General features: G+C 36.6%; 2 protein-coding genes across 2 annotated transcripts in view; one reads left to right on the top strand and one right to left on the bottom strand.

The window, feature by feature from the left end:
- The window catches only part of LOC136236149 (aspartate--tRNA ligase, cytoplasmic-like), a 47,913-nt gene that overhangs the window by 20,209 nt on the left and 493 nt on the right, over nt 1-27,211 (bottom strand). The window contains exons 2-12 of the mRNA XM_066026254.1: nt 13,247-13,337; nt 13,131-13,160; nt 13,020-13,077; nt 12,223-12,315; nt 11,688-11,790; nt 11,135-11,237; nt 9,484-9,558; nt 9,104-9,160; nt 6,973-7,084; nt 2,111-2,158; nt 1,831-1,917 (exon numbers count right to left, since the gene is read on the bottom strand). Coding sequence (XP_065882326.1) covers nt 1,831-1,917; nt 2,111-2,158; nt 6,973-7,084; nt 9,104-9,160; nt 9,484-9,558; nt 11,135-11,237; nt 11,688-11,790; nt 12,223-12,315; nt 13,020-13,077; nt 13,131-13,160; nt 13,247-13,337 — 857 coding nt within the window. The remainder of the gene's footprint in view (nt 1-1,830; nt 1,918-2,110; nt 2,159-6,972; nt 7,085-9,103; nt 9,161-9,483; nt 9,559-11,134; nt 11,238-11,687; nt 11,791-12,222; nt 12,316-13,019; nt 13,078-13,130; nt 13,161-13,246; nt 13,338-27,211) is intronic.
- LOC136236155 (transcription factor VBP-like) lies at nt 5,893-6,946 on the top strand. The gene is made up of 2 exons (XM_066026260.1): nt 5,893-6,054; nt 6,340-6,946. The coding sequence occupies exons 1-2, from the start codon at nt 6,000-6,002 to the stop codon at nt 6,867-6,869; spliced, it is 585 nt and encodes a 194-aa protein (XP_065882332.1). The 5' UTR covers nt 5,893-5,999; the 3' UTR covers nt 6,870-6,946.

The following is a 27,211-nucleotide window of genomic DNA, read 5'->3' as shown; positions in this document are numbered from 1 at the left end:
TCTTGCAGTTAGCTATGTTTTATTTCAAGCCTTAAATTGTCTATTGAAAGAAGCACAACTGTGTGTAAATTTAACAAGAACAAGTTTATATAGCAGTACAGTTTGTTTACACTCTTAAGGGATGGATGTAACAACAGTCACCAACAACACAGGAAGTAAAACAACTTGACCCATAAACCACATGCATGACAAATGACTATACTGAATCAATTAATAGTTATACAGCTGGATCTCTGATATTAAACACTAATACCATGCATTCTCATTGGTTGAATCTCCTAGTCTCATGCACATTTGTTATATGGTGCCTGAAAGCATGGAGTATACGTGCTACAAAGTGCAGTATATGAGATTTACCATAATCAAAATAACTTAAATAGAGTCCATAATTCCATGATGTGAGCATAGATAATAGCAATATGGTCCAACAGATTTTATAAAATGCACACAATTGGCACTTCAAAGGCACTGAGTTATGTAACACCTCAGTTTGCTCACAGAATGAATCAACACCAGTCAGCCATTCTTTATCACCAGTTGAGGCATTAATGTGCTATTAATTATACAAACAATGTTGGCAATAAGTCATTCTCTTGGTGTTATTATGTTCTGTGGTTCGATCAGCCCATTCACCAAATTAACAGTATACTAGTTCATATACATTATTAATAAAATAGCCAAATACAATTCCCACCAATCAAATCGTGTACAAAATATTTGTTAAACTTTAATACAGAAAGCAGATATACATGATATAGCAGAAACTTATTGCTGGTAACTGATAAAGTCACACACTCCCATACAAATTATCATGTACATGCATAATGAAGCCTTTCTATTTATTACATGGCAAATCAAGGGACTACATGCAGGTAGTTGCACTACATCAAATGTGATGTCAAACATCAAATGTGATATACAAAATTCTTTTCTGTTTTGTCATCTCAAGATAAAACTGGTAGCAATATATTCTCATTGTTACCAGTGATACAAAAATACACCCAATACAAATAGCTATAATAAATACTTACTAATCCCTATAAAACATGATTGTTATTCTTTATATAAATCAATTGATTTATTGTCTGATGTTGTCTGGTCAGGAAATGAAACATTTTAAAGAATTCTGTACTACAACAAATATACCTTATCTTGTACCACTACAAATAAAAAAAATGCTGCAGACTACACAAACAATGTATTTTGCCAGTTAAACATTCCCAAATACAACACATAACAACATACAACAACACATACAACTTGTAGACAAAATTTGAAAATATGAGAATTACCTACACACTACTTTGTATAGATGTTGAACGACATTTTACGCTCACAGAGTGGTGGCAACAACTGACATTCGGTAGCATGTGCATGCAGCAATACCACATGACTTGAGACATGATGGAAAATATGAGATAACAGAACATGTTGAATCACTTTTGAAATGATACCAGTTTACACTGACAATTATGAAGTCATGGATTGTAGCAAGTAGCCATACTTATTAGCCGTTCTTGTAAAAATGTATAATTGAATCTAATAACAATGAGAACACGCACATACAAGACAAGAGTGTCCGCCGTAAGCCATATTATACTACAAATACCACTACACGCCACCCAGTTTCAGTATGTCGGAACTTCAGTTTTTCTCACGACATAAGTATTCACATTTCTTACATCTTACAGCACTGTTGTGTATACCATGATCAATTTAAAACATTGCTTCTTATATACCACGATCAATAGTCTATTACTGTATAATTATGTATATAGGACAATGGAAGAGGTAATGGGTCGTCATGTGAAGGAAATTCTTCCATCTTACCTGCTCCAACAGTAAACACTTTCTCAAAATCACTGGCTATTGCCATCTGCTTGTACAACTGTGGTGACTGAGCCAGGTAGGCATTGTCTGCAATGACATTAATTACACTGACAAATTGTCAAAAGTGAGTAACTATGACACTACATATTTTAAGCATAACATTATTCAATATCATTATATCTATTGAGATAATGTTCAATGATAAATTTGAGAATACCAAAATTGTGTATACTAATATAACAAAACATTACTGCATGCAGTATATTAATAGGTTACTCACTTTTAAAGTAAGAAACTTCAAACACATTAGCACCACCTTCACTGGCAGCTACACGGAGTTTTAAATAACATATAACTAAGCTATATATTAACTTCATTAAAGAAAAAAAATTTATAATTACAAAATTTTTAAATATTACAATTTCATATCTACACAAATTCCATATAAATAAAATAAAACAAACTATTTTATTCATTCTACTAATAACTACTATAATCCTAACATTATGGCAGTCTATCAGGTTACAACATTAGATAGTTAAGATATTAGTAAACAATCAAATGACTAGGATGCCCCTAGTAGATACTATGATGAACTAATACAGTGTGGCAAAATCAAGTAGTTATTCCTGTTAATGCAACAAACAATCTTTAAGTTCTCACCATTTCAGATTTTTGTTTTACAACAGACACAAAATTTGACAGCCCTACATTCTGAAAATGAACAAAGCTACGTTGAAAGACTTCAAGCATGCCATTGGATGATGTACTAGCTACATGCTCTACAATGACACAAAATATACACATATGGCTCCCCAGGCCAATAATAACGTGATGTCTAAGCTTACTATAATGCTAGCATAGTCTTTGCACGCCTAACAACTCCAGATTTGGAAAGAATCAACAATTACAACCCAACTTGTTTGGCAGATAGAAGAACTTTTTTCTATCACATACAAGCAACACAGCATACAAACAATTGACCTCCTGTCCTCCATAGATCTCTGAAGTTGAAGAGTGCCATTGTGGACCTACCCTAGATGCCATGTGCAAGAAGAAATGGACTATTAAAATGACTCAAATTGCACTGCAGGGATAAAAAAAGAACCTGCATGCAAGTATATGCCATATACTACAGTGAAGGTTACACTCGAGTATGCCTACAGCGAGCTACCTTGTAACACTATCATTTAGTAATAGTTTGCAATTTCCCACTACAAACCAGAAACCAACCTTGCAAACTAAACATTACAATACGGCAGTAATGGTTAACTGAGCCTACATACATGCTTAAAATAAACTTTTTGCTGCAACCAGAAATGTTACCTTCAGGCAGTATTGGTTGGGTTGCTACAATCTAGGTGAATTATGGATGACTTTCTACAATTATAGTAACGAACTGCATATCCTACACAGACTTGATTTTCCCAGTTATGCTGGCTATAAAACAGTGACTTTGTATGTTGGGTATACAGTTGTCAACAATTTCCGCAAAACACATCTTTATGTACAGAGACTTTGATGAAAGCAAAGGATGCACTTCGTCAACTTTGGGATTACATTACAAATATCATGACAAAACATCCACTGTCAAAGGTATTTGTAATGAATTCATACTAATTCGTCAGGTTTTTCTACCATCAAAGTTATCTGTTGTATGGTAGTTGAAGTATGGGACCACACCCTCTATGGTTCTCTGTAGGAAACTTTGTGCAATGAGCAGAGCATAGTTAGCTGAAAAATGAGGTACAATGGACACTGCATATAGTGTGTGAGCTACCTTCCATTAGGAATCATCTAACCAGTAAGTATTATTAGTTTTACCATGACATCATCATCTTATGGGATTCAATTACTACTTTATATGAACTTGATGTGGGGATCTAATTTGCATATGATCTCTTTTGATTAAACACCATTTGTTATAATGACCTCTTTTACCTTCCCAACTTTGTTACCATAGAAAAAAGCATTCAAATAGTGCCTCACTGTAGTACTATTCAAGGGTGCAGCACACACCTTAACTGTTCAAACCCTCAAAGCAGTTGCATAAATATATGCATACATTGAAGTGCTACCAATTGTTATGAGCATGCATGCATATGCGCAATGTTAATTAGATAGGATAAAAGATTGAGACCATAGTAAAAGACTATTAGAGAGAGGAGACTAGTAGATAAGGAAAATCCTTTAAGTCAATTTAAGCCTTTATTTTAGTCTAAATCTGAGAGATCCGCAACAAGCCTGAAATGTTGTATATAGCAAGCTAGACGGCTGTTAAATCTGGACAAGTTAACATATTATTGAAAATTTTCAAATCTGACTTGGAATTCTTCAAAATATCATGGCTGGTTTTGTTGAGTTTGTCAATCCCTCATCTGAATCAGTGGAATATTGAGTACCAGCATTGTAAGTGGGTCAGTACTGCTGACCCACTAGACCCACTGTCCCAAGTAGTAATCCGGATGGGACCTGGTTTAATTAAAACAGAGGTGTGCGCCAAGAGCTAGATTTTGAAGGTCTCCAAGTCCCAATCTCCTCTGATAATCTGAAAGGTATGAGTAAGTACCAAAGAGTATGTTCAAACATTACCAACAATCAAGAAGTGGGTGTGGCTCAATGCAATTCTACAGACAACCAGCTACAGCGACCATAAGTATGCTTTCTTGATACTAGACTACAAGCAGCAGCACTCAATCCCAATAAGTGGATGTGGCTCTACATAGCCAAAACACTTTCACGAATAATGGGTACGACTCCACGTAAGTTTCTCCAGTAGCTACATACAACCAAATTTCCATCAATAAAATCGAACTTGTAAATAGTATACAATCACATGATCCCATCTGGGTCAGACCCAGATAATCAATAAAGCGGCACTTGACCCGGACAAAATGCGACCCAAGTGACCCAGATAATCCAGATGACCCAACTCACTTACAACGCTGTTGAGTACATTACTATATAGTTTTAAAGAATTTATCAAATCATCTTCATGCTAGACTATAATTGTTGCTGAGGAGAAAGATTGTAGAGCTAGAAAAAGTACTGTCGTGCATGTGGTTAGATGATGCTAGTACATACCCTCCTAGCCTGCTAAATAAAGAATGTTACAATCAGAAATAGTGATACACTCCCCGCATGTATAGGAAGTAAACAAGTGGGATATTGTAATACGGATTAGGCTCTTCCTTTGTGTAATTATTCTCCTACTACGGAAAACCTTAGACAATGGAATGAGAACTAATATTTGGTAGAGCACACTAAAAGAGACCGCATTCACACACAATTGCCTACATGTTCATGTTGTAAGATCCATCTCTGTTCCCAGGTGAAGTACAAACATGATCTAAGATCATAAGAATTAACAATCACAGAAAATTACTTAATTCTCTAACACAGGCCAACAATTAGTGCCATATGTTAATAATTGATTGGTAATAGGTGTAGATTTTATAGCTAAGTATTCCCAACCAACATTATCAGTAGTTATATTGTTTACTTAAAAAAAAAAACTAGATTGATCTAAGCAGATCAGAAGAATGATTATACCCAGATACCCTTCATAGTATGTGCTACGGCTGGTATTCAGTGCTATCCTGTTACAATACTAAGTAGATTATGCAGGCGCCCATGTGCTATACGCTACGACTGTAACCACCGTATTGAACCACCTTTTCCTATACATGTGACTGTGGTTGGTACATATAATTTCATGAATCTAACTACAAAACCACTGGGTTGTTAGGTAGTCACTGCGGTCAGACTACCTGTGCTGCCCTCTATATATCAGACCAGGTAACTACCTGACTCCAATGAACCGGAAAGGTACATTGAGTTTCTGAAGGCCTGGCATAAACAAAAAGGCACACTCTGATTCTGAAACTTGCTACAAAATGTACATGCAATATGTTGTAATCAATAATTGCATGCGGTTTGCGCCCAAGTCACGCACAGACTGTAGCCGGTTAGCGGTTTGCGCCATGTCACGCGTAGACTAAAAGCCGTGCGGATGATTATGCGTGAACGCAATCTGGGCGCCCTCCACAGCACGCGCGTTTGGTTGAAGCTAGCTCACCTTGCTCATGTTATCAGGCAATAAGAATGCCTTTTAACACTACGTGTCGCATTTTCGTCTAGGAACATCAAGGCTGCACGGCCATGTCGCTATGATTGATACTGTACACTACGACTCTGGATCCGAGTCCGACACAGATTTTTTTGGTGAGTGGTCGCAAGCATACAGGTCTAACGCTTAGTATTGAAAATTATTACACAACATTGTAATTGTCGTACGCCGCATGCAAACATCTCTGTAAGCGGGAAAGCCATTTATGGAACGTATTTACTTTTCACTTCCTAACTCTGAGACTATCAAGCGTATAAATAGCTACATTATACTGAGCGAGGTGGGTTTTTAAATGTACTTGCACACTCTAACTGTACAGTAGTATAGATTCAGTATGATGTATCGACATTACAGTCCATGTATGTATTGGCATTCTGCAGCGACTGATTTGAGTTGGCCCTCCGTACCGCAGAACATGGCAAGCAACGTTCCTGCTGCATCTGGATTTGCACCAATAACACCTCCAATTTCAGAATCCGATCCTGCAGTTATCGTAGAACACAACACACCGTCCGGTACATCTGAGGACGGAAGCGAGCCTTCGAGAAGCAAAAGAAAAAGGTCATTTATCCCCGATGAAAGAAAAGATGACAAGTATTGGGAAAGAAGGAAAAAGAATAATATTGCAGCAAAGAAATCAAGAGAAATGCGCAAGAGGAGACAAGATGATGAGCTACAGAGAGCAGAGACTGCAATTCAAGAGAATAATAAACTTAAAGCAGAAATTGAAGTACTTAAAAATGAAGTTAGTAGTTTACGGAGACTATTAAGAGATGCCAATATGACACTCGCACTTTGGATAAAAGCACGCCAATCAAATGAAAACCCACTACAAATGTCACCAGTACTACCTAAGCCTGACCATGCATACTCTTTCATGCCATTCACAAGACCAACCGACAATCCATAGTAAATGTAGTTTTAGATATATGTTGTATAAATGTGTTTTATGTTTTTCACTTCATATTTTATTATATTTTCACTTCACTGGTTTATATTTCACTTCAACTAACCAGAAATAATTTTTGGGGTGTGTATTTCCACAAATCCCTGTGATGTGAGGTAGTCTCTAAATAGCCTGCAGACGGCAGCCTCAACACGAAATATTGCCTGATTAGTGACAGTCTGAAAATAAAACAATTTTCAACATACAAAACAGCTATAGTATATGCACAACTTAGCTAGCTATATTGACAAGCATGCTCAAAGTAAGTGATCATAACAGAAAACTTTGTTGGAATAAAAATACTGGAAAACTTTTTCCTGCTAAAGTATATTTCAAACCATCGTTATCTATATGCAATGTGTAGTGACATGTAATGAAGTGCAGGGATTTGCCAAAGTTATTTTTTCACCAAAGCCTACTATACAATCACGTCTAACATTGAATTACAAATTTAATTATTAACTAGACTGGAATCTAATCATTTGGGACGCGGGTTGCAGCAAGAATCTGTTGCATAAGGGACAATGCAACAAAACTGCACATACTGATATACATGTGAAGACACTTAAGTATACACATTATATTCATTTGACCCATAGGCCAAATGAATCATTATAAATGATACGTAATTCTATATTATGCTGTATAAGACGAGACAGGCAAATTATCATGAATTCAAAGAGTGTTTCACCATGGGTACGTGAACCACTACATGTTCCAACCTAGTTAGTGGAAAGAGTGGCTTAACTGTTTTAATACATAAAACAATTATCTTAACATGACCTGCAGCCACTTTGATCATACCATAGATACAGCACACGTGAAAGTAACCACACAAATTGTTGTAGCAGTAATTTACGTTGTAGGACTACTGGCTGATCCTATGTACCAATTACAAGTGTAATACTATGGACGGTAACTGTTTTACAACAACATTAGGAGTTTAAGCTGACCAGTATTAGATACAAGTGCTCATAATATAAAATAGTGACCAGTTAGTATTATGAACTGTTGGTAATATATTACAATACTAAATTCTACTTGGATCACCAGGTATCTGGTATGATAGATACTACATCACCATCATATTTACAATAAATATCTCAGACTGATTGGCATGCATTAAATTTGATGAACTGGTAAACAAAGCATATTGATTTGGTGAATGGCTATGTGTTGGTCAAGTGAGACCATAGGGCAAAGTATATTGGCAGTGTTTTGTTTTGGCAAACACAGCTAAAATCTGCCAGTTTAGAATCCTCAAACCCTAACTGGTTTGCTATGAATATATTTAGCTTGCTATGAATGTTCACAAGCTAGAAGTACTAAGTGTGTTTAAAATACGCATGCTTCAATCATAGAATCACCATAAGAAAATGTCGAGGTTCTAAGAACGGCAGCATAATTACTTTAGTACACCATTCGCCTAAAATAGAAGTGCAGCCACATCTTTCTGGGCAGTAACATATAATATCACAATGGTAGACTGGTAGTTATGCTTTCAGCTCCTTTGTAATATTTTCAGCTCTACATACACTGTGCTGGGACAAATCATTATTGATGGATCACTTAGGTACTATCCCATTTTTCTTTGCAAAATATAATATTTCTAGACAACACATTAGATCTTGGCACTTCCTTCAAGCCTTCTTGTCCATCCTTTTGTTAAGTTTTAAACTACTTCCTGTATATTTAGATTGATTTCCTCAGGAAGAGGCTGAGTACAGGAAACCTGAAATAAGTTTATCTCAACAATGTCAATGCAGTAGATGTAACAGATCCAATAGTCAAGTGAATTTCTCTACTGTACAGCTATAGCTACATATTCTTGAGAAGATTACATTAGCAAAAAATGCAACCCTTGAAAATTAGAACTCAGTTGAAATTGGAGCCACAGCATTTGCCATTAGATGTGCCTCCATATAGTACTCATTAACTATTCTATACAGCTTCAACAAATAGAGTGTTGGAACAGTTCTACAAACTCTCCAAACATGGACACAAAACAGAAAACCACTAATAGCCAAACAAAGCTTCCATAAAGCTCCTTGTTACTTCCACACCATTGTCCACCTACAGGATGCTAGCTATTGCAAAAATATGACATTCGCATAAACACACAATATCAACTACTCCATTATAGGATGGTACTCATGTACACGTTACCCACGCTGTGTCTCCTTGGTGTGTGTTCTTACCCGTAGATCAATGATCCTATTGTCCAGTCGAGTGTCTTGATTGACATGAGGCTGTGCCTGTGACACAGGATTTTTATTAACAATTGATTACATGATAACAACAGTACAATTATACTACATGGGTGATGGGTGATTGTTATTGGCAACCTTACAGTCAAAAGGTTAGTACGAGAAGATTTCATCCTGTGATAGGAACTTAACTTATATCCTTAACCTTTACAAATACGAGAGGTCATCACTTTATAATAGGATGACTGCAAACAGCTAAAACTTCATCAAATCATAAACCAATATTTCCATGATATCATTCTATATGACTGGGCAAACTGAAATTCTTAATAATTAAGTTTCAGTTTCCATCATTCACAGGTTACAATTACCTCATCACCCTCCGGACGAAGAGCATCCTCTAACTGTAGTGGTAGTCGAGGGGCAGCATGACTGATGCAGTGGAACTAAGAGAGATATCAATGTTACAGTACAAATAACTACATTTACTGGAGACCAAATAACAGAGGAGCCCTTCTATTCCATGACACCTTGGGATTAACAAGCTGATGCGTCTTTATTACAGAGATGTCTTGATTTCAGGGGAAAAATTTGTTTACAGTGGAACCTGTCAATCAGAACACCTGAAAATGAGACACCTACATAATCTAGACACTTGGTAATGGTCCCAAAGTATATTCCTTAGCATGTAAACTAACTTGGAAAATACTTTGGGTCTGTCCAAGGTGTCCTTAATACACAGGTTTGGACAGGTATTTTGGTTTTGTACTTCCAATCTTCCATAATTTCATTGTATTACTTTAGCTTATCACAAGCCATTGAGAAATTATTATTTTGACAAGCTAGCTACTTGTTTTACTTCCTATTTTATTAAAGCTACAAACTATATTACAGTGAAGACAGTTAACTGTTGGAAGACATTATAATGTACTATTGAAGGCGGCAGCTCTTCATTCAACTCTAAATTGATATTAATCATTTTAATATGCTAACAGTTCTATTGAAAACATCTTATAAGACACAAGTCAGTGATTTAATCTTTTGTCTTAATTTAATGGTGATTTACTAAGAGAAGCCAACTTAAATATTTCTCTGTTTCTAAGATCCTCTCAATTGTATGTCATATTTACACAGGGAGTATTATATACTATCTCTGTAGCTAAACAATAACAGTGTCTAGCATACACTACAATCAAAAAAAGGAAAATTCCTAATTCTCAGTAATTAGATTTTACATAACGTTGTATTTAAGTCTGATTGGTGCTACAGAGAAACTTATTTAATTTGGTAACCTTGGCCCCAATTATACATTGGTCTTACTTTTACAATACTACACCAGGATACTACACCAGGATACTACACCAGGATACTGTACTATAAGCTACTGTGCTATCAGCTACAGTGAACTGTCTAAGTGAGCAGATTAGACACACTCAGCAACTTTTTTTTTTACCAAAAATACTATCAACAAAACTGAAAAGTGATAGTCTTTTAACTAGACATGTTTTAAAAGTATATTTTCAGAACATAAAGGAGGATACAGTGACATCCGTTGTTCATGGTCTCCATTTGTAGAGTACATTTTAATGAGATCCTTTGAAGTGCTTGGACATGTACATATGAAAGGTTGCTAAACATCTAGTAGCCGAAATGCAATAGGAGTACTGATTCCATGAACACTGATAAAAAGTTCAAAATCATCACCAGTGAATATGTTGAACTCATTTTTAGTCATTATATAGTTTCCACTCATGCTCTGCTGCTCTGCAACAAGCCTTAGGGTGTTGGAATAATTTTGCTTTGTGCGGTTTGTGGTGTTAAAGCACCTCTCAAAATATTTACTTTGTATATGAACTCAAGCAATTATACCCCTGAAATCAGGACACCTCACTAATAGGTATACATTGATAATCAGGGCACTTGTACATGGTCCCATATATATAAAATCTGCAAGTGACAGTATGCAAGATTTGTGTGATAAGGTTTAATGATACAGTCCACAAGTTACTAGGAGGGTTATACCTTGGTGACAGCAATCTCAACATCTTGTTGAGAACAGCTCACAACCTTCTCCGGAGCAGCAGACAGGGTTCCTTCAACATCAACAATGGATTCTCGGGATAAGCTATGCACACACACACACACACACACAAGATAAAAAAATGATCAAAATAGGAAAACAATGCAGAATTCAGGGTGGGAGTGAAGAGAATAAATGCTATGAAAAAAATTGCAGATAAAACAAATGACTCAGTAAAATTCCTACCCTGAAGCCAGGTCAAACCCTCATTTAAACAATATGATAACATCATTGTACTGTACAAAAGACCGACAGGCAGCTGATGTATTAGCTCAAAGGATCACACTGTATAGCTTCTGCTATGCTGTATTTCTAATATGTTTTGGCATAGTAATTCAAAACCTTCTGAGCTTCTGTTTTCTAAAAGAACCACAAAAGCCTAGGTGTGGATAATTGGTGAAATTTTATTTGAAAATATTATTTATAAAATACAGGGCACCAATTTAAGCAGTACAAAAGATCTTTGTTAACTCTACCCTTGCAAAAAGTTCTTACTCTTCAGTGAATTTCACCATCTGCTTGCTAATGGTTGAAGACACTGCCACTATAGCTTGCACTGTGAAGTGTTGTTGTCGCAGCACCAGGAAGCATTGTTTGCCTATGGTAAGATACGTGTGTTAAATCCACTACTACAAAAAGACAATGTGGTGTGATGGCAATGTTTTACATGTACACTCTCCTAAGAAACCGACTGTGTACATTAAACATATAAAAGTATAAGGTATCTAAAGAAGCCTGTGATTTGCTGTGAGTAGAACCATTTTTGTAAAATATCTACAAGACATTCATACATCAAAACATACGTACAACACCTAGCAACATGCATACTGCTACAAAAGCAAGAGTTGTTTAAAACAGACATGCAGGCTGAAATAATTTTAGCTACAAAGCATGAAACCAAACAACAGCATGCAGAGAAAACGTAACACCTGTGTTCATAAAATCAGGAGCTCATAAGCACCGCAAGGGGCACCTTCGGAGCTTATGAACTCTGGATAAAATGGATCAAAATAATCACAAGAGGATTTACCTGTGGATCGGCTTGTTTGCAAGCGTGCTCTCACCAGTACAGTGGTACCAGCCTTAGCCAGAGTGAGGTCACCAATACGGGTCCATGTCCTGCCTATGATATAATAAAACATCAGTAGTTGTCACCACCTGTCATGCACTGATTAACTGATAATTAAATTGGCTCAACCTGTCCACGACTGTTATTTAAACAAGTGATAAAGTTATTTACAAACAAAACACAAAAATAAAATCAGCCTTTTCAGTAATAACAAAGATTTTGGTGGGGTACGTGAAAATTCCCTCCAAGTAAATAAGATAGATTAGTGGCAAATGAATTAAAAAGAACCATAATATTATAGCAAATAATGGCTTGAAAAGATTAGTCATAGCTAAGCAGTTGAATTTTTCCACAAATGGCAGATTTAGATTAAATCTACCAAATTTCTTTCAAGCAAGAACCAGACCATATAAGCAAAATAATAAATTTCATTCAGTCTGTGTTTACTAAAATAAAATTTAAAAATTGCAAAAATAGTTGGCAAAATACTTTCTTTAACCGGCGATCTCCACAATGAATGCACAATAGAGCCAAAATTTGTTCAACCAACTTTGAGCAATGTTTAATCTCCCACTTTGTCACATACAGACATAGCCTCTGTTTAATGTAATAAAATATTACAACACCGTCAGCTCAATTGCACGCACGCACGCACGCACGCACGCACGCACGCACGCACGCACGCACGCACGCACACAACACATCAAATCCTATACATACACACAGACTACGTACAAGGCAAACTACATAAAAAGTACCAGTTTTCTCAGCACTCTGAATCAAAGGAGCGAAGCCATACAAATCCTTGGATATGTCCTAACAACAACATTCCCACACTAACAACCCACACAATATCAAACACTACTAACCTGAGCATCCCTGGATGCAGCCTCAGCTTCCTGTATAGATAATAACACAATGGCATAGGCATTATTGGATTTCAATTTATCAATTACTTCCTATGTAAACACTGTAATTGGCCTACCAGTCTTGCTTGGGTTTCTGCTTTCTTCTTAGCCTTTTCTTCGGCCTTCTGTTGCTTCTTCTGGCCTTTCTTAGACAGTGGCTGCTGGCCTCTTTAGACAAAAACGGTAACAGAAAGGGATACAAATGAAACTACACAACATATGTATTGTAACAGTGAAGTTATATAGCTGATACAAATTTGCTAAGATACAAAGTTCACATGCATTCTGTAAACATCATATACTAATACGGATGTAACAGCACAGGCAAACATCATATTGTCTTTTAAAATATTGCAGTGTTCTTTTTGAATTTAATGTTATACTTGTGTAAATAACCCATATGTCTGTATGCTAAGATGCAGTAGACAGTGATACAAGTCAAAGCAACAGTTATCAAATACATTTACAAGTAAGATAGTACTACAATCAACATTATAGCTACTGGATAGTTCTGATGGTTTTGACATCTTTGATGACTAGTCAGTCACACAGATAGGGTGGCAGCTAAATAATTATATGGAGTAATTATCCACAAACTACAGCTTTGGCATATATTGTAACACAGCAATATTGTATTGTGGTAGAAATGTTACAATATTGAAATATAGCTGCACCCCTATTATATCATATCTACAGAGAAGAATGCATTAATCATGCACACATATGCTGGTCACTGTAAAGCGCTAATAATAAATATAGAGAATGCAATTTATCTGTAGCTGACTAGCTTCTATATTGGCTATCAATCCAAACAGGCTGCAACAAAAAAAACTTTAATGTTAAAAAATGATTTCAACATTTTATTTATTTTGTACCTGAAGCATCAAAATGTTTTGTAGTACTTGTGCATGAAGAGTGCTTGAGAAATACTTCAAGCATATAACAAAAGATTATACATAATGGGGAGCTAAGTAAGATGCCAGCAACATAGCTCCTATGCAGTTACTTTCAGAAATTGAGATCTGTAAGAGTAGTGTAGTATACTATTGGTGGTTGCTGGTTTTGTTCTTCTGCATAGCTGCCATTAAGAGAAGTGATTAAATGACAAAATTGCAACAGGCAACATTATCTTAGAAATGGTTGCTCACGCTAAGATAACCATCAAATGTAAGATGGAATACATGGCAACTCCTTCAATGCTAAATTTCAGATGGACAATGATATATTAATATGAAATTACTAGTGAGTGCTTATCAACTCTACAAGTTGGAAATCACATTTACAACTTTAATAGTCCGGGTTTTTTTTAACTTAAGATTATCAGATTATCATTCAAAAAGTTGAAAACTGCTCAAAACTACTAATTGTTAACAGTGAATACAGAATTCCATCCCATATCACCATATACCAGCTTTCTGTAGTCTCATGTAGCCTTCTCCACAGAGAATAAGGGTCTGGTTATGAAAGACAAACTCAGTACCTCAGCTACAGTTTTTCTTGCAAATTGCTAATGTTGCTCTGGTTCAATTACTGACTTGCAACTTTAGCTCCACAGATTAAACTTCACTTGTTAACTGACATTCAACCCGGCATGGAGTTATTGACATTCTCATTACATGCTGTAATTGACAAAGATGCATGGGTCTCCTGGTGAGTTCCAATACTCTGAACTTCTCTCTTAAAACACTGCAAGGTTGACATCACACGAAAAGGCAAGTACATGTTTTAAAAACAGATCTCACAAGAGCTCAAATCAGAAACATCAGCTGTATCTTTAATATGGCTGAAGTTCATGCAGTGAGAAATTCTGCAAATTAAAACTTATAGCTTCTAGCCAACATACATAAACCATAAACTGAAAATGTGCTGCTGTGAGATCAGTGTTCAACAAAAATCATGGTGATTACTTTGGCAACAGCAAGGAAATTAAATTTAAAGTTCCCATGGCAGTTTGACAACACGGTGGTAACACACATCAGGATGTATCACGTACTGTCATGTCATTCGATACATTAGTATTGCTACATTTCCACCAACAAGTCCATATATTGAAGACTATTGCTAAGCTTGTTGGTTCATCGTGAGGGTGATGTCCATACTTGTGCTATTTAATTCAAACAGAATGGCCTATTTATTTTCAAACATGTTTGAAATAAAGATATTCAAAGTACTGTTATTATAAATCCAATAGATTCTGCATACAGCCATGCTCCAGAACTAAACATAATATATAAATCAGACAAGCTTAATTCTATTAACAATACCATGCATGTATTGAGCACTGTTATTACAAAAGCTGACGCTTGTTGGTTAAACTACACAACATGGTGGGGGTGAGCCACACACTTGTGCTATTCAGTTCAAATGCAGTGGCCTATCTTGTAGTAATTTGTTATGTTTATTTTCAAACATGCTTTTAATGAAATTATTCAAAGAAGTGACATTTTAAATCCAATTGATTCTGTATATAGCATGCATTGTAACAAATCTTATACTGTAGTTTCTAGTGTTCAGCAATGAGGTTGAGTAACATTCCCTAGTACAGCAAAACCTGCTTATTCTGGTCACCTTTGGACCAAAATTTCCTGACCTCATTATGCATGTGGCTGTATTAGGCAGGTCACTTTGTACATTTAGGTGTTATAGCAATGGCCAGCTTAGACAGGTGACCGTATTTTATAACGACCTGCATTGCCAAAATGAATAAACCTTGTAATATTCTGCATCATCTCCAACTTAAAACATGCATATGGTGAGCTGTGGGCTGTACTGTTTGTACTATGGATTTTTTTTGCTATCCGTGCTAAGTTGTCGTTTAGCTGCTGGCCATATAAATACTGAATAACTAAATGTAGAAGTATTTCAGCACACAAAAGCAACCTGGGACACCTGTGCATTACTCAGGTGCTGCAAGTCAGCACAAGCAATCCTCCTGGGCAGGACTAGTAACCCGTAGGAGACTGTACCATATCCCACAGTGGGCATCCAAAGTCCCACCTGGACCATGTGAGACAAAGACAGTTGGCATTTGCTTTTCCAGTTATATCAGGTACCCATTGATGTTACAGCTGGGTGGGCTGCTTTCCTAGCTGATACTGAGTAGACTGGAGCAATGTGAGTAAAGTTTCTTTTACTCAAGAAAACAATAACAACAGCAACTGGACATAACCAGGCGGAATCTTCCAATTACCAGGCTGGTAGTCTAGTCACTTGGCTTGCTGCACACCCACCTACCTACACGCACACGCACATACACACACACGTGCATGGAAGGACACAAGGCATGACTTATTCAAGTTTACACTATACATGTGTTGTAAAACCACATGAGGTGAAGAGACAAATTGTCTTGTTGATGGAAGCTTTTAATTTACTGAAACTGCAGGAAGTAAATCATGAAAACCCAACAATAATTTCATTAATCATCAATTAATTTCATTGGGTATGCATTTGGTTAAATAAAAATCAGTTTCAGTATTGACTATACTGTTACAGCCACTACCTTGATGGTTTTTTGAACTGCACGTGTGGGTAAAGCAAATATTACACAAATAGGACACGTGCATAGTTGCTTTTAATAAAATCCACTCAAACGGAACACTACAATTATGCACACATTATGATATGCACCTGGCTTTTATTTCCATAGTACTCCCTAACCAATGTATTGACTAAAATGACTGTAAACAAAACAGATATGGTCACAAGAAAGTAAATCCCTATGACATGCAATTATGTAACCCAGCACAATGCCAGATGTTAAGACTTGCTTATCAGCCATAAACCAATGTGTTACCCTGAGAAGTTTAAAAGGGTTCTGGAACACATATAACATGGATATACAATTTGAGCATCAGTTGGAGGTGTCGATGTTGAACTAGTCAATACTTCTTTGAGATTACATGATAACAATGATGACGTATGACCAACCTCCTCTTGTGCTGCAAGGTACGGGCTTCAGGTATGTTATCCAAGGGATATTATGCTTCTCAGACAGGACACATATATTGTTATTTTCACTTATGGTCTGACAAAACAATTTGTACTGTTTATATTGGGAAGCTATATGTGGAGGAATTGTTCAGATATTGTTAGCCCTGAAGGCACCAATGACACCAAAGCATAAGCACCACAAGCACACAAGCGCCCTCCTACTAGCAATACATGCCATACCAGGTTTCTGGTACACCAAAACACCGTATATGATCGTACAGAAGCCCGAGCGTTTATTTCCTATAAATCATTTTTGACCCGGTGTTTAAACGAGACCGGCGTTAATTTTTGACCCGGGCATTTATTTCTTACTAGCCACCCATTGAGATTGACAGGTGCCAGTACAAGTACCTACGAAATACGAAATCCATAGCCCACCACGTACATAAAACCATTTGGACTCCTCTGCTGGGGAAGTCGGGCGGAAAGATGACAATGACCACAATAAATACGCTATGGCCATCAGCAGAAGAGAAGGCATAGTCGAACAAGACAAGACATCGTAACACTGGTGACGAGACATTACTGTAAACTAGTTAGCAGCTGACAGGAGTTTAGAACCCTGGCATTTATTTCAGTGCATGTCATTAGCACCCCAGCGTTTAAATGAGTCCCGGAGTTTAAATGAGCCCCGGCGTTTATTATGACAGTCCCCTAGCTGTACCCGGCATATATTTGAGCCCCTGCGTGTATTTGAGCCCGGCTTTAATACGGTCATATACAGTAATGGAATAGTGTAGCTGTTCTGGTTTCTGATATCACCAATGAACGTCCCATTAGAAGACTGACTTGTAGTATCAGAAAGTAAACAAGCTATGCCACTTCTAGTATATTAATACCTGCTGGGAAGTAGTCACCTTACCAGAGTTGTTTGGCTGTCCATGTTTCTACTCTAGCAGAATAATGAAATATCCGCTTACTACCTCAATACCAAACTGTGATATCACTTTCAATAGTATGATGTTTTAGCTTTGTTATATAAAAATTTCAAGGGCAAATATATTATTGTTTTTGGAGTTTTTATCAAATCCATATAAGTTTCTATGTTTGAACAAGTACACAGAAAAATTTGGAATTTTCAACTAGAGTAGGGACCATAGCACATTGATAAAAAGTACTGAAACAAGTTGGAGTAGTGCATGATATTAAATCACAGTAAAACAATAAACGCACAGTAGGGATATAACACTTCTTATTGTTTTACTCTGATTTAATATCGTGCACTACTCCAACTTGTTTCAGTACTTTTTATCGATGTGTTATGGTCCCTACTCTAGTTGAAAATTCCAAATTTTTCTGTGTACTTGTTTTTTGTAAATAACTGTTACTGGATCTGCAAAAACCCGACACAACTGTGCATTTTTCAAATTCCTGTTTATCAAACAGTACAATAGTAACTGTATAATAGGGACGACAAAAGAGTAGATGTGGCCCATGAATTAACATCACCCAAAAACCAGCCTCAATTTTCCCTGACGACAATGAGGCAATATTGGTGAGGTAAAACTAAGCACAAACAAGCTTTCAGATCGACCCAAAACGCTTTCAACAAGTTGCTACAGAATTTAATTTTTTTTTATTTGATGGAATTTTCTACTGACTGACCAAGTAAGTAAGTAACTGACTGACTGATGCCTTCAGACAAGCGTAACTCGATAACGGCTAAGGCTACGAGCTTGACTTTTTTACTGTTCGATGTTGCTTCGGCCCGACAGGTGCCTTTTGGCATACCGTAGTACGTACAATGCATTCTTCATGGACTTACCAGTGTCCTCCTTTGTGTCCCATTCATCTTTGCTGACAGCGAAAGTGTCGATTTGGCGGTAGCACGTGATGGCTTCCCTTCGAAACGGAAATTGTCCATATTTTTCATAGTGGCTATTTTAATTGCAGAGGTGCTTTTCAAACAGTCCTTGATTCGTATTGCTGTGTAACGGGTTGAACATAGCCAACAGCGAAGCGTAATGGATACTTCACTTTTCAGACGATAATTAATAAATTGGGGCACGGCACCATTTCTTTTGGTATGTGTAGATTGTAGAGGTGCTTCCGGAAAAGTTCTTCATTCGAAATGCTGTGTAACAGGTTGAAAATAGCTGACAACCAAGCATAATGGATACTTCACTTTTCAGACGATAATTGATATAGCTGGGGCACGCGGTGCCACTTCAGATGCGGTATGTGTGGGTTCACCACTCATAATAAAATTATTTACAAAAAAAGTTAACAAACAAGTACACGAAAAAATTTGGAATTTTCAACTAGAGTAGGGACCATAGCACATCGGCACAGTGGGGATATAACAATTCTTATTGTTTTACTGTGATTTAATATCATGGACTACTCCAACTTGTTTCAGTACTTTTTATCAATGTGCTATGGTCCCTACTCTAGTTGAAAATTCCAAATTTTTTCGTGTACTTGTTAAATAGTTATAATCTACTTAGCCAAGTGTACCCTCTGGCAAAGTTTCAGCCTCATATGCCAATAATTTTAGGAGTTACAGCCCTACAAAGTAGCAACAACAGAAAAATCGATTTGTACAGCAAGTATAGGGAAAATAAATTACAGGCGCCTACAAAAACAGTTGTAACTTACCAACGAATTGAGGTATGGAGTTACAATTTTCACCATGATGTTCGCCATGAACAGGGAGATCCATTACTGGGTAAGTTTTTCCTTTACTCACCCTTCTTCACTGTATACAAAGGAAAAATTCATGAAGAAAAATCGAACACGTATGATCACTTCGACGTAACGTAAACAAATGCTCATAACTTGGGTCTACTACAACGAAACAAAGATTTTCCAATTCCTCTTGAGCAGGCGGAAAAATGATATCCAGGGTTTTATTGTTAATCGGAAGTCCCTTCCTTCACTAAGAAAGAGGCGCTCAAAAATTTATGGAGTTTTTTCAATAATACGCAAGTATTTCACCCAATGTATTCAATGCTTTATACTGTAAATTTAGGCTTGCATGATTGTGTCAGGTTTTCGTAGATCCGGTCACAATTACTATAACTGGTGAACCCATGCACATTGCATCTAAAATGGTGCCACGTGCCCCAGCTATATCAATTATCGTCTGAAAAGTGAAGTATCCGTTACACTTCGTTGTCAGCTATGTTCAACCCGTTACACAGCAGTACAAATCAAGAACTGTTCAAAAAATGCCTCTGCAATCAAAATAGCCACTATGAAAAAATATGGACAATTTCCGTTACGAAGGGAAGCCATCATGTGCTACTGCCAATTCGACACTTTTCGCTGTCAGCAAAGATGAATGGGACACAAAGGAGGACACTGGTAAGTCCATGAAGGATGCATTATACATACTGCGGTATGCCAAAAGGAACCTCTCGGACCAAAGCAACATCGAGCAATAAAAAAATCAAGCCCATAGCCTTAGCTGTTATCGAGTTGCACTTGTCTGAAGGCATCAGTCAGTTACTCAGTCAGTCAGTCAGTAGAAAATTCTGTTCAATAAATTTTTGAAAAAAATTCTGTAGCAACTTGTTGAAAGCATTTAGGGTCGGTCTGAAGGCTTGTTTGGGCTTAGTTTTACCTAACCAATACTTCCTCATCGTTGTTAGGGAAAATTGAGGCTGGTTTTGGGTGATACTATTTCATGGGCCATGCCTACTCCTTTGTGGTCCCTACTATACAGTACTATCGTGTATGATATAGCAAGTTTAATGATATGTGTTGACTTTGAGAATAATTGTTTACAAAAAATTGTCCCACACAAATTCCCCATCATGTGCTTGTAAATTACCACCCATAAGATATAATTTTTTGAGCAAAAATTTGTAACCAGTTTGACTTGGATACCATCTTTGTAAAGGATTTAGTATTGAGCATGCCTCTTTAAAAAATGTAATTCAACAACTTTTAGATGTCTATTTTGGAGTATTGTTTTCCTGTATTTAGTTTACATAATTCACAATTTACTTAAGGTCCTGAAAAATTATGATAATCAGGATGGTGCCCATGTTACACTTAAAATGAAAAGTTCCCACGTGTGGCTATACAGTTAGCTGTTGGTGTTAACTAAAGCATCCAGCAAGTACTTGATAATGTTACTAGACCACTTCCACTTATGCTTGTATTTCTGTCTAACATTGTGACAATACTGGCTTATCTTGTGCTGCTGTTTGAACTACCTGCAAGGTTTGTGTTCGTCAGCTACATATACACATAAAATATTTTTGCGGACTGAATATGGGTAAATCAAAAAATTTAATGTTGATAATATTTATCATTTTAACTTTTTGTTAATAAACGACCAAAGATGAATTTAAAACATAGTGTAATTAGCAGAAGTGAAACAATGTCAAAGGAATACTGGATTATTGTGTGTGTTCAGAAAGAGATAGCCAAGAAGCGGAGCTAGCTTTCAGATATGCTGACCTACTCACTCAACATGCCTGGTCTGGTAGGCGACAGTAGGAATTGGCTTTTGTTACATTTTTCATCAGTCTGCCAATAATAAAACAATTAATGTCCAGTATTGTTGTCCATTCCAGTCATCAATCCAGTTGCTGTGGAAAATACAGGTGTTTAGCATGATAGCTAGCACAAGGAAGCCATATCACATTATCATGAATCAACACCTTGTGTTATCAGCAAAACAACTGAAGGACAAAGTAAGTCCGTGACACATGTATTGTACGTACTGCAGGCACTCCTTGGGACGACGTGATGTTGAACAGTGAAGAAATCAATCCCATAGCCTTATCCATTGTTGAGTTATGTATGCTTGGCTGGAGGCATCAGATAGGCAAGCAGGCAGTCAGTTCTTAGAAAATTCACCTATTACATAGAAACTTAATTGTTGGAAGGGTTTGGGATTGGTTTGAATACATTTTTCAGTTTGGTCATGTCTAACCAATCCAATCCTGCAAAGTTGTCATGAAGGAAACGTGAGGCTGGTTTCTAGGTGATACTTTTGGACAAGAAATCCCAAATTTCCATAATGACACTGATGTATACCATATTCCCATGTTGCAGAAGTTGTATGTTGTAACATTGCATACTAAGCAGTGCAAATATCACTGTACATTTTCTGAAGTATCTAAGTGTCATCATCATATAGGAGCCAAGTCAGCGGCAGCCACAATAAAAATTTTTTTTTGCTGTGCATTGACGAGTTCATTCTGAAGAACACCTCTCAAACACTACAAAATTATTTTAAAACATCTCATGAAGGTTACCACATTGTATGAACCTTCAAAGGACATCTAATTGATAACGCTGCATGTCACACACTACCACAAAGCAAAGAGTAAATAGCTAATATCAAGATATATTTTAGGGACAGTATTTAATACTGTATTATTTTCCACCTAAAAACACACAGTGTTATAATACTACGCAATAGCTATCATTACCCAAAAAGGTATAACTTACTTCAAGGGTCTTTCTAATATACATTTAAAATATACATAGCACACATGTCAAACAGGTACAATTTATTTTTCAGTGTGTGAACGACAATGGAAGATGTTGCTACTCTATCATTGATGACGATGTAACAGTGTAAGAGATAAAATTTGTTGTAGCAAGAAACCAGAGACCATCACAAAAGGTGTGAGAACAGAGAGGGTTGTTTCTTATAAAAAGCTTAACCTATCAATGAACACTATTCGCCAACACTACCGATGACCCAGCTGTTCATCTGATGAACAGCCAGTGCCACTTACACATGTAGTGGGAAGACTTGCTACAATGCAACGCAAGTTCAATACTCCTGGAAATCTTTATCATTGAAATGAGCCGATTATCGCCACTGTTTAATGGTCATCCATTAGAATCGTAATCTATACCAACACCACTGACTTGACTAACTTGAAGCTGTCATTATGATTGCTGTGGCACCAGACCTGTGGCTTATAATAGGCACTATAAACAGTGTAGCAGCTAATACCAAACACTTGAAGTGATTGCAGGTCTTCAACTGACATACGAAAATATTCTGATATAATGCAATATGGCGCTCTAGTGCTAATACAATAATAGGATGGAAAAAAATAGAAGATATCATAATGTTTATTAAGGCTTTACAGCAGAGGTGCTGAAGGTCTGTAGGACACCTCTGTAGTTTAAAGTTGGTACATAAAGTGTATTTGAAAAGGTGGAGAAAGGAGAAAAAATCCATGACTGGACCTGGGCAGCCTCGAACCTGCAGCCATCCGATTAATGTTCAAACGCTTACAGGAGTCTGCCAGGCAATCAGGATGTTTTCTCCTTGTCAATTTATATATACAAGTACACAAAAAGTTGGAATTTTCAATTAGAGTATGGACCATAGCACATCGATAAATGGTACTGAAACAAGCTGGAGTAGTGCATGATATTAAATGACAGTAAAACAAATCACAATAAGAATTGTTATATCCCTACTGTGCTCAAGATACCATAATGGAAATGCACAGTAGGGATATAACATTTCTTATTGTTTTACTGTGATTTAATATCGTGCACTACTCCAGCTTGTTTCAGTACTTTTTACCAATGTGCTATGGTCCCTACTCTAATTGAAAATTCCAATTATTTTGTTTGTTAACTTTTTTTTGGTAAAATATAATTATTATGACTGGTGAACCCACGCACCCACGCATACCGCATCAAAAGAAAGAAACAGTGCCAAGCACCCCACCTACCAATTATTGTCTGAACAGTGAAGTATCCATTATGCTTCGTTGTCAGCTACATGTATATTCAACCCATTACACAGCATTACGATTCAAGAACTGTTTGAAAAGCACTTCTACAATCGAAGTAGCCACTATGAAAAATATGGGCAATTTTCATTATGAAGGGAAGCCATGCATCACACGCTACCACTAAATCGACACCTTTCTCTGTCAGCAGAGATAAATGGGACACAAAGGAGGACACTGGTAAGTCCATGAAGAATGCAATGTATATACTGCGGTATGTCAAAAGGCACGTGTCTGGCTGAAGCGACGTCGAAGCATTAGCTGTTATTGAGTTACACTTGTCTGAAGGCATCAAGTTACTCAGTCATTAGAAAATTCCATTTAATAACAAGTCGAATGCCAGACACTCATTACGGATTTCAGAAACTTGGCTGTTATAATAGAACCTCAAACCAGACGTAAACTATGCTCTTCCTATAAGTAGTTGGTTACATTACAGTGGTCGTTTATATGCACAATTCATGTATTTAAACTACTTGTGCCACATCTACATTCTCAAAATAAAATCAAAACTTTACATACAATTGCGAATTAACAACATCAACATTATAAAGAGATGGCAATACTGTATTACCAAAATACACTGTGTAGAGTGATTGCACAATGTCTATCATCAACAAAAGTTATCAAATTGCTAACAAAAAGGCTTGCTTGCAAATCAACACCTATCAACGCATCTGTCCAGAAGCCAGGTGATCAGTGCAGTTTGTGCTGTATGTGATGAAATCACAAAATTTCATCATGCAAGTGACTTACATTATCCTGTGACTTGAACATTTCAAAGATTTTACTACCTGTGTATTTCCCATGTGTACTTGTAATAATGTTTTGGTGCATGTTACTAACAGCAGTGAAAGAAACATCCGTTTCAATTACAGCAAAATTTCTTTCATGTAGGAGAATATTATGTCATCTGAGTTACATCAAGTGTTCATAATATGTATATTTAGGAGAGTACCAAAGCTGTATTGCCTCTTCAAAACCCACTGCCAATAATGTTATGCAATAGTCCTCATCACCAAACGAAGACCTCCAAGCTTGAAGTGCTTGCAGGTCTTCGCTTTGGTATATCAATGCCTATCAACAAGTCTTTCACGGTGAAGCCATGTGTTGGAGTTCACTGGAATTATACTAAAATATTTGGGAACCTGTATTCTGCGGAATACGGAATAGCAGAATTACGGAATAAGCGAAAATCACATTCTAAATATTTTGTTATTGTTTATAGCCTCTATAACGTTTTAATATACACTCCTCACCTCGTAGAGAACACAATCACGATGGCACCGATCCTCGGGGCGATCTTTAAACAGGATATGTACAAAGATATTCACTCTAGAACAATCTAACTAAGCTAAACTACCATCAAATACACTTCACTACACATCGCTAGAAAACTAGTGCTGTACTTACTCATACCAGCTGTCACACACGAGTAGCTGCCCAAATTTATTAGAGTTATATACGAAGTGTTAGAGCTGAGGTTGGAGCTCTGATGTTGGGAGCTGAAAGCAGTATTATTCTCCGAATTTATTTGAAGCACTTTAGGAAATGGTAACAGAGTTATAAGAAAGGTCAGATTATTCCATGCATGCAGGGTAGCTACCTAGGGGATGGATTGTTTTGTCCTAAACTATCCGGCCAGTTAGCTAGCTAGCTGCTCGTGTGTGACAGCTGGTATGAGCAAGTATAGCACAAAGAACTTCTAGTTTTCTAGCAATTATGTAGTGAAGTGTATTTAACAGTAGTTTAGCTTAGTTAAATTGTTCTAGAGTGAATATCTTTGTACATATCCTATTTAAAGATCACCCTGAGGATCGGTGCCATCGTGATTGTGTTCTCTACGAAGTGAGGAATGTATATTAAAGTGTTATAGAGGCTATAAACAATAACAAAATATATTAGAATGTGATTTTCGCTTATTCCGTAATTCTGCTATTCCGCTATTCCGTGGAATACAGGCTTCCAAATTATTCGGATGTGTTGCACATTGTTGCACAATTATTATGCAGTGCTTTTGAGGGGGAAATACAGGCGTTGGCAGTGTTGGGACAGTTACTTTTTAAATGTAACTCGTTACATATTATTTACTATTTAGTTACAGTTACACATTACCCATATAATAAAGTAACTATAATATTATAGACCGTATTCCAAATGACGTCATGAAATAAAATGGCTGCAGCTATTAGGGGTATTCTAACAATTTCGAGTGAGAGTTCCAATGGGGCTTAATAAGATCCAAAACTTCAATCCTGGAAGAAGATATTGACCTAAAACTAACAGGTACAGTTATAAGGGTACAAAATCTATTCTCTAACACCGGGTTAGAATTTTTCAGCTGGTTTTCAAAGTCTAGAAGAAATATTATTGTTTCTTTGCTGTAATAACCAAACCTGGTAGTTTCGCCTTGATATTTTGCCACTATATCAATCTTCGAAATCTTGATCCCCCTGGTGATAATACTCGAAAATATAAGAGTCTCCCAAATAGAACATTTGTGTGATGTCATTTGGAATACGGTCTATTACTTTGTGTCCATAGCCTTAAGCTGTCATATGTGAAACTACCACTTTATCACGTGACATGATTTTGCGTTGTTGGACAATGTGCAAATCTTGGCTATAAGCAAAATGCTGGTGAATTAGTTTCTTTGTTACATCATAGTGGCTAGGTGTTACTTAGTGGATTACTAACGAGATTAGTAACTTTGTTAGTTAAAGTAATAATATTATGTAATATTAGACTCGTTACAGTAACTTTATTACTTAGGTTACATTTGCAATTAAAGTAACTTGAGTCCTGTTTTTACAGCATATTTCGTTATATTACTTCGTTACCACAAAAGTAATATTATTACATAACGCGTTACCCCCAACACTAGACGTTGGATACTCTCCTAAATATATATATATATATATATATATATTATGAACTCTTGGTTACATATAATTCTGTAAACGTGCCTTTAAATAATTATAGTTTTCAATTGTGGGTTTTGAATTCTTCATCCTTATCTTGGCCCACTCAGGTTTGCACTACTTTCATAACGCTTCATCTCCACCCACATATTATAACAAAACTGGTTCCATAGATAGTAGAGGGTGCTAATTCCTAAGGAACTAATTCTCATGGTTCTAGTAGTCCAAATTTAGGAGATAGGGTTTGGGTTCAGCTATAGCTAGCAAATCCAGTTAGGGTTCTATATTTATTAACATTCAAGCTCACATTTTTTTACAAGTCACAACTGCCCCGTAAATTTTAATCATTTATGTAGCTAAGTACGTGTGTTTTTGTATGTTGTCTACATGTACTGTAGTTAAGTAA

This window comes from Dysidea avara, chromosome 10 (genome assembly GCF_963678975.1).
Source record: "Dysidea avara chromosome 10, odDysAvar1.4, whole genome shotgun sequence".
NCBI classification, from domain to species: Eukaryota; Metazoa; Porifera; class Demospongiae; order Dictyoceratida; family Dysideidae; genus Dysidea; species Dysidea avara.
Note: the sequence above shows the minus strand (reverse complement) of the source record. Positions and strands in the feature narration are given on the sequence as shown.